General features: G+C 39.3%; 1 protein-coding gene across 1 annotated transcript; it reads right to left on the bottom strand.

Moving 5' to 3' along the window:
* Window positions 1-7,038: 7,038 nt before the first annotated feature.
* Window positions 7,039-7,791, bottom strand: LOC145099499 (uncharacterized). The gene is made up of 2 exons (XM_079037067.1): window positions 7,402-7,791; window positions 7,039-7,302 (listed from the first exon to the last, which is right to left on the bottom strand). Exons 1-2 carry the CDS (start codon window positions 7,789-7,791, stop codon window positions 7,039-7,041), a joined length of 654 nt encoding a protein of 217 aa, XP_078893193.1.
* Between the last annotated feature and the right edge of the window lie 1,052 nt (window positions 7,792-8,843).

An 8,843-nucleotide genomic window follows, 5' to 3' on the forward strand; every position in this document is an offset into this window, starting at 1 on the left:
GACCGATAGAGTCGACGCGGAACTATAGAGAGTCCTAAGTGTTTCCGAGTAGAGTACCTTTTTCATGAATGGATTCTTACAAGGCATTTCTATAATCGCCTACATATACTAGTCATGTATAATTAAGGTGGGGAGGACTGTTGACTGAGCGACTTCGCCCTAAATCCACAACCAAACGAGAAACAGGAAATGAGGCGGCATTCAGTCACTCTAGGTCTATCCATCTTAATTATACATGGCCGTAACGTATGTGTTTAGCCATTATAGTTTTACCTGATGAATTTTAAATTTTATAAAAGTGCTGTGACTTTCGCCTTATTGGGGAAGTATTTACATTTAAATTAGTCTTTTAATGTTTTCAGTTTAGTTATCTGAGATTGAGAGACGTACCAAAAATCCACCGGGTTCCTTGATGCTTCTCTCTAAGCATTAGAGTGAGGCTCCTCCTGTGTCCTTGTCTTTCCCTTCAGTTGGGCAGTCCCTTTTGAAGTGTCCAATCTCACCACATAGGTGGCAAGCTGTATTGGCCGTCACAATGGTGGTTGATGTAATAAACTCAACTGGAGTTATGCAGACGCGAGCGGTATGCCCCAACATGTGGCACCTAGCACAATAGAGCTCCCGACAGACACCATGATGATGGTAGTTGCACTTGCTGCAATGGGGAAGGTTTCCTAAGTATGGTCTCCTAGGTGTAGGGATGGGAGGGTTGGCAGGGGTATTGACTGCCTCAGCTCGTTGCCCTACGGAAGGTCCTTGAGTCGAGGTACTTCCCTCCTCGATCTTGATCTTTCTCTTCAGTGGATTTGAGTGAGGTTCTTGGGCGGTTGGGTATGCAGAGGTTGGTTGCTGTTTCCCACTACTAGGATCGGAATTTCCGATAGGGCCCTTGCTAACATTAGCATTGTTAGCATTTAGGTGGGCCATGACAGCTGCTATAGCTGCCGAGACTACAGCTTGGAATGTAGCTTCATCGAATAAGAGAGTAGGTTTCTTGCTTGTGGACTGGTTACGCTTCTTCGGAGGCATGGTTTTTCCTACACGGAAAGGAATACGAGATAATGAGAGACGATGGCTAGCCCTGGACATATCTGTCCTGACTGCATTAGGCATAAATTTTTCCCGTGCCTCGGGTACTGGTTGTCTGAGTGTCGACCTATATACATATGATGTAGTCCTGGTGTACAAGGTAGTGCTATTAGTATCGGAAAAGGCCATAAGATGTGAGTCGTTCCTACTACGTTACCTTTATACTGGGAAAGGTTTCACTCTCCGGTCTGGAAGGATTTGAGAACCGTTCGGCTCGAACACCGCGGAAAGAGAGGCTTATAAAGACTTATGGCTAAATACCCTCAATAGAGGTGCGTGGATCCGCTCTAATCGTCTAACTGGCAACGGGAAATGACGATTTACCTAACACATAGCATGAGTAGTGTAACCACTAACTCACTAAATTGTATTATTTTAAGGGTGTATTAATGTGACGAACACAAGGTAAAGACACTTCTCGGGTTCCATGTACTGGCTCCCTCTCTATCTGCCTCGTATCTTTGACTGAAGTCGGCGTTGGTTTCCTTCGGGTAGTTACCTAGGGTTCTCTCCTCGTATGGACATATTGAATCTCTACTCCGCTTTACTTCCGAATCCAACTCTGGGTGTCATCACCTCATGATGGATGATTGGAAATCTCGGAAGTTTAGGCGAGTTTCTCACCGTTGCCCCTAAAGAGATATAGGCACTTGGTGAATTCAATAGTCTCGACCCAGTTCATTTGTTTCCGAACTGGAAATCTTCTCAATGAACCTCTTCTGGGTCTGCATCAACTCTTCTGTCAAGCACTGAAGTGGGTAGGGTTGTCTATACTGTTCGTGCGAGAATGGAGATGTCTAAAGAATCCTAAGAGATTATTAACATTTCACTGAGTGATCCATATCGAGTCCTGCTACAATTACATAGGGTATACAAGTCTTATATAGCTTAGATCCGATAGGCCTTCGAATATGTGATACTACTCTATATCCACATCCCAACGAGGGAAAGGAACTAGAGCGAAACCACACATGCTTAGCTTATGGGATCCTTATTATATATAACCTTGGGAGTATACCCTTTTTAGTTGTAGGTATATCAATAAGGATCTTTTTAGTTCTTCACACAAGGTTAGTCATGGATCCTAAAATACCCCTATTGTATTTTAATTTCTTGTTTGATTCTTATCTTCTGTATATGATTCTGGTATTAGTGTAAATCTTTTAGTGCTCCAAAATACTCCTATAGTATTTTGACTTTATGTTTGGCTCTAGCATTCCTAGTTGGTAAGTTTCAGACCTGTTGCAACACCACTATCACTCCTAAGCACACGTTCATCGCATCTCGAATAAATGTAGTTGATTAGGTTACATTTATTCCAGCTTACGATTACATAACTGCCCAGGTTTGACGGTAATGCTCAACATCCGAAGACTTTTATTATTGTTCTTCTTGTGATACTTGTGTTCGAGTGTTTAGGCTTTGGATGTTCTTATACTTTGGTAAAAGATGGTAATATTTTAAAGTATAATTCTTGGTCAGAGTGTTTTATCCCTTTGTATTTATAGGTTGTATATCTTTTATGAATTGATATACTTAGCTCACTATAAACAATGCTCTGATACCAATCTGTCACACCCCAAAACCGGAACGGCGAAACGTTCTGGGGTGGATGACGTCATGTCAAGTATCACAACACATGCATTATAGTAATCAAAGTACAACAAAACATTGCATTAATAGTAATAGTTTTACATGGTTTACATTACAATACATAAAAATAATACAAGTAAATATAAGTAAGTACAACATGGCACTAAGCTATCTTCATCAACAGCTCTGGGGATGTACCTGTCTAATGCTAACCTGAGAATACAAGTTATTTGAAAAGCGAGTATCAACATTTTTACAAATGCTGGTGAGTTCATAAGTATTAATGGTCATTTTATCCAAATAACTTTAATGAAAGTGGTAGTTTCAGTGTATCTATTACATTAGTGTCTTTTCCAGAAAATCATATATTTTCTTTAATAAAAGTAGTCTTTTACCAAGATTGGACGGAGTTATGTGGTAAAAAGGTAGTTTTCCCTTAATCGCTATCATTATCAAAATACAGAATTTGATTAAGAAAGCAGGAGAATTCAGGGAAATAACATATGCCTCAGCAGTGAGGACTGCTAACTAAGGAAAAGGAATCATAGACTCCAGGAGAGTATCGAATGAACGACATGCCTGGCTCAGTCTAACAGAAAGAGACACAGACCCCAGACGGTACCGAATGAAAGGTACAGCTGACAAGGTCTAAACAGAGAATACAGACCGCGGACAGTATCAAATGAAAGATACAGCTAGCAAGGTCTAAAAACAGTGTGACTCTGAGAATGGGTCTCCAACATACAGTGTAAATTGCTTGTGAAATACTGTTACCTTAAGGCCATGAATTATAAGGCAACCTGGGATACTCGTAACCATACTAACCGACACTAGAGTACCTGACGCCCTACAAGCGTCTATAAAATATGACATTTGTCACCCCTTGGCTTGGTAGGCCGTGGACTGTAGCTAGCAGTCAGGGTGCGGGGGTTTCAATCCCGTATAGATCTATACACACAATGTCCGCTCTCACTACAGGAGACTCTGGTTACCAACTAGACGACGGAGAAGGCCGTGTCCCAAAGATGCATCCCTAATAGTGGGTAGTGGGTTTCATATGTAAGTGCTGAATTAGAAGTAGAGACTCAAAACTGGTCTGACTAAATTAAACCTATATGTCTATGCTCGTACACATAACATATAACTAATGAATCAAACGACCTTCGGACAGCCATCCGATCCCACCAGACCACATCTCAACGAAGAAAAGGAAATAGGGCGGACAAGCCTTCCTAAGTCCTTCAATCATTGTTTATATGCACCTATGCAAGCACAGACATACATCTAACTACGACTGGGTGTGTAACAAGTGGAAACGTATCGTGATGTATAACCGAATCGTGGTGTGTAAACATACAGTGTGGAATAACCGAATCATGGTGTGTAAACGTACAGTGTGGAATAACCGAATCGTGGTGTGTAAATGTATAGTGTGGAATAACCGAATCATGGTGTGTAATTGTACACTGTGGAATAATCGAATCATGATGTATAGCGTACAGTGTGGAATAACCAATCGTGATGTATAACCGAATCGTGTGGAATAACCAATCGTGATGTATAACCGTACAGTGTGGAATAACCGGATCATGAAGTATCAGCATTAACTGATATAAGTGTACCACTAAGTGGGAACATTATCAAGTAGGAGTTTAAACTAAGTAAAAGCGAAGCCGCGATATCTAACAGGTAAGAATATACGCATGAAAGAGAACTTTGATGAAAACTTTGAAAAACCTTTATGCTTAAGAAAATCGCAACTTGGTGTTCTTTGGTAAAATAAGTTTGAAAACTTTTAGAAATTCTTTGGAAACTTTTCATAAACCAGATTAAAACGAACTTTAACAAAACAGTTTAAGTATGAGTTTTGAACGAGTGAAAACCTTTTAGAAACCATTTACAATGTCCTACTTGGTAAAACAGTTTACAGTGTGGTAAATCCTTGTGCATACGGGTTATCAATCACATGTGATTGATATGATAACTGACATGTTTAACTTGTATTCACCCCCTATAAAACATGTAAAAACATTTAAAATGTTCATTCAGGGGTATGAACTCACCTGGTGTAAGTGGATCCGACGAAGGCGCCAGTTGGGTGCTTGGTGTCAAGTAAGGACTTGGACACACTTAGAGACCTATTTAACATATGATAATGTATGTTCACATACAATTAGTATATTATATACTAATTAAACAAGTATACGCACTCTAAGGAGCGGAAAACACTTTGGTTAAGTGTTTGGGGTGTCCCGAGTAACATTTAAGGGCTTGAATGACATAGGAATGGAGTTTACTCTCCAAGAGTAAACTCACCATAGGGTGTTTACGGCCCTGGGACAACTCCCCATGAGTTTACGGCCGTAAACTCATGGTGAGAGTGTTCTAGGATGTGTAAAGGCTTAATATCGATCGTGGAATTTTGCTAGGTCCAAATCTAACTTGTATGAATGGATTTAAGGCTTCTCATGGACCATTGAGGAGTTTACGGCCCTAAGCAAGGGAGCTTACGGTCGTAAGCTCCTATACCCCATTAGGGGAAATTTGGAGGGGTTTTGGGGCATAAAAAGCCCATTAAATTGTGTTCACGGTCCAAGAGTGTTCTTAGGCCGTAAACACATCATTTTGTCCCTATTTTATGATTTAAACACGAATTTGCATGCTAGATAGGTTGTACAACAAGTTAGGATAGTTTACCTACTCGTTTAGGGCTCGAAACGGATGATTTTTGGCTCGGGAAAAAGTTATAGAGAGAGAGTTCAGAGAGAGAGTAAAAAGGTGAAAATGGGGTTTACTCTCCCTTATATAGGGGTTGGAGTTGAAGCTCAGTGGAAATCTACCCGATACTGTCGTTTAACGGGGCTTTTGGTCGCACCCGATTTAGTGGTCGTAAAAATAAAAACTAACTTTTTCCAATTAAATGGAAATGCAACTTAAGTGTTTTCTTTTACTTTATTACGACTATCACGACACAAAACATAAATAAATAAAACATTTATTTATTTGATGACCTCTTATTAACGAAACTTTTATACATTGGAATATTTCGTTAACGGTAACGGGGTAATGTAACAGAATAAACTTTGGGTTGTCACAACGGGTAGTCTCAAGTAAGTATCTATGCTTGCGTTCCACCACACCATTTTGTTGTGGGGTGTGGGCACATGTAGTTTCCAAGACTATCCCTTCTCGAGAGTAAAAATCACACATTCTGTTGGAAACAAACTCCCCACCATTGTCACACCTTATCCGCTTAATTCGTTTGCCAAATTGTGTTTGAACCATTTTGTGAAAATCAACGAGACATGTACTTGCCTCATGTTTATGTTTTATTAAAAAAGTGCATACAGCTCTGCTAAAATCATCAACAATAGTAAAAAAATATGATTCTTTAAAAATCGAAGGTGTTCTATATTTGCCCCACATGTCACAATGTATTAAATCAAAACAAGCAAACGTTTTTATTTCACTAACTAGAAATGGAAGCCTAGTATGTTTTTCTTTAAGGCAAGCATCACATTAATTGAACTGTTTTTCTTTTGTAACATCAATAAAATTCACACTTCAAATTTTCTTGGTTGATGGATGGCCAAGTCTCTTGTGCCAGACTTCAAAATTTGACATAAGAGCCTTGTTTGTCTTCATATTTGTTATACCCATCCGATACAACCCTCCTCTCCAATTACCTGCTCCAATCAAGTGCTTCGTCCCCAACTCCTCCATGACAAAAAAATCCAGGGAAAAAGGATATGGCACAATTTAAATCATCTGTGAGTTTTCCAACCGAGAGAAGGTTGTAATTAAAAATTGGTACAAACAAAACTCCTTTAATATTGACTCCTCCAGGAAAGGTATGTTCCCCTCTCCCATGACCGACACTTTGTCTCCATTAGGAATGACAACAGGTGAATTTTTGGAGTTTTGTATTTTGTTGAACAAGAAATCAAGTATGTGTGTCATGTGCTCGGTAGCTCCCGAGTCAACAATCCACCCATCGAAAATATTGTTTCTACCTACCATGGTTGTCATAGGTTGCTTGTTATTGTTTTTCATGTCTAACCCTTCCTTGAAGTGCTCGACGAATAAATGGTCCTGTTCAACAGTGAGCCCAGGTGTCGGGATCGGGCCCAACTTGACACAAGCAACTTTGGGCTTCTCTTTATTTCTTGGCCACCACTCGGGATATCCGATTATCTTGAAACATCCTTCCTTGCTCTGCCCTTCATGCTGACAGAAATAGCACTTGAATTTTTTATCACTTTCTGACTTGGCGAATTTTTGTGTCGATTTGCCTGTTGGTTGCATCGTCGTCTTGTTTGTAGGTTGTTGCTGACCACGCTGCAGATTATAATTTTCCTAGAAGGTCGACGATTCAGTGCCTATTCTTTTCACTCCTCCGGATAGCACCCTTTGTTGTTCGTCTTCAGCTAGAAGGTCATAAACACTACCAATTGGAGGGAAAGGTTTCATCGCAAGAATCTGAGTTCTGATGACTGAAAATTCATCATCTAGAATCAATAGAAACTCGTAAGTCCTTTCTTTTTCCCTTATCTCGTTCAGCTTTTTTACAATCCCACAATCACAGCCTTCGCAGGTGCATCGTGGAGATGGTAGGACCATCTGCAATTTATCCCAAATGGACCTAAGTTAGGTGTAGTAATTGGAGACTGAATTCCCATCTTGCCTCGTAGCGTTGAGCGATTGTTTCAACTCATATACTCGAGGTGCCCCTTCTTTCTCGAACCGTTCTTCAAGGTCCTGACAAATCTTTGAGGAAGTATTTGCATACCTAACACTTGTTCTTATTTCCTTCTCCATGGCGGTGGTCAACCAACCCTTGATCATTGCATCTGCCCATATCCATGTCGTATGCATCGGCGATGATGCCTCTGGTTTCTCAACAGAACCGTCTACCAGTCTCATCTTGTTTTTGGCAAGCACAAAATTCCTCATCTCCTGCTTCCATTCATTGTAGTTATTATCATTCAACACATCATTGACCTGCATTTTTTTCGGGTAGTTTGATGCATGAATGTAATAAGGTGAATTGGTATCAATTGTCTCTCCAGCTTCAGGTTTCTTGCTATCGTCTCCCTTTTCTCCGGTCATGGTTGATATTCAATTACCCAATCGGATCTAAGGCTCTGATACCATAAAGAATTTGGTGAGATTAAAAGTTGCTTGTGACTTTATTTCATTATGATCAGAAAAATCAAGTTACAGGGGGGAGGGAATCTCAAATAAATAGTGTTGAAACAACGATAACTACCAAAATAAATAATATGACATAACTATCTAAACAAAGATAATAACTAATAAAGAAAGTGACATGCTTCAAATAAGCACCAAAATAAATCAATCCCTTTAGAAACATCATAAAGAAATTAAGCCGCTTTCAAGTATTTACGATCATAACATAGAACATTAACAATTTCCAAATGAAGGCATTTTCTATGGGAATTAGCAACTACAAAATAGTTCTATTAAGAGCTTCAAATTATATTGTTGAATATTGCATAATTATTATATTGATTTCATTTCCTTCCTATTTGAGTTCAGTACAACAAATAAAGACGAAACCATTTACGATGTCTATGTATCAACTCCAACATGGTATCAGAGCAGATGTAGATCCTATCAAATTAAATCATTCCACTTTAGTTCATAATCTATTCAAACATTAGCCTAGACCATGCCTTCAACTGATAATTAGATGTGGTCCGATTCGGCATAGAGAATGGTGTCACACCCCGAAAACCAAAGGCGGAAATGTTCCCGGGGTTGACTCCATGTTGTGTATCAAATCCAATGTACATAGTAATCACAGTAAACAACCATTACATTACATATATATGAAAGTTTACATTTGGTGCAAAAGTAAATTGTACAAAAGTTATACATATATCATATGAACAAAAGAGACGAGTCTTCGAAGCACTCCATCTTCATCAAAAGATATCGCCGGGTACCTGTCTAACTTGGACCTGAGAATACAAGCAGTTTGAAAATCAGCATAAAGCTGGTGAGTTCATAAGCGGTTTTGTTTTGTGAAAATGTATCGGTTTCCTTTAGTTTTCTGAAAAGGTTTGATATCCAAGAAAATCCCATATTTTCTTATGTAAAGTAGTTAAGTTATCTTTCGTTATAGTTCTGTTACAAGT

Source organism: Lactuca serriola, chromosome 4, assembly GCF_051521515.1.
Source record: "Lactuca serriola cultivar US96UC23 chromosome 4, Lser_US96UC23_V15, whole genome shotgun sequence".
In the NCBI taxonomy this organism is placed as follows: domain Eukaryota; kingdom Viridiplantae; phylum Streptophyta; class Magnoliopsida; order Asterales; family Asteraceae; genus Lactuca; species Lactuca serriola.

Excerpts from the sequence above, each read along its gene's own strand:
- LOC145099499 (XM_079037067.1), bottom strand. The coding sequence starts at position 7,791 with ATGACCGGAGAAAAGGGAGACGATAGCAAGAAACCTGAAGCTGGAGAG. Across the intron at positions 7,303-7,401 it reads AGAAAGAAGGGGCACCTCGA|ATGGTCCTACCATCTCCACG; the intron begins GTATATGAGTTG and ends GATAAATTGCAG.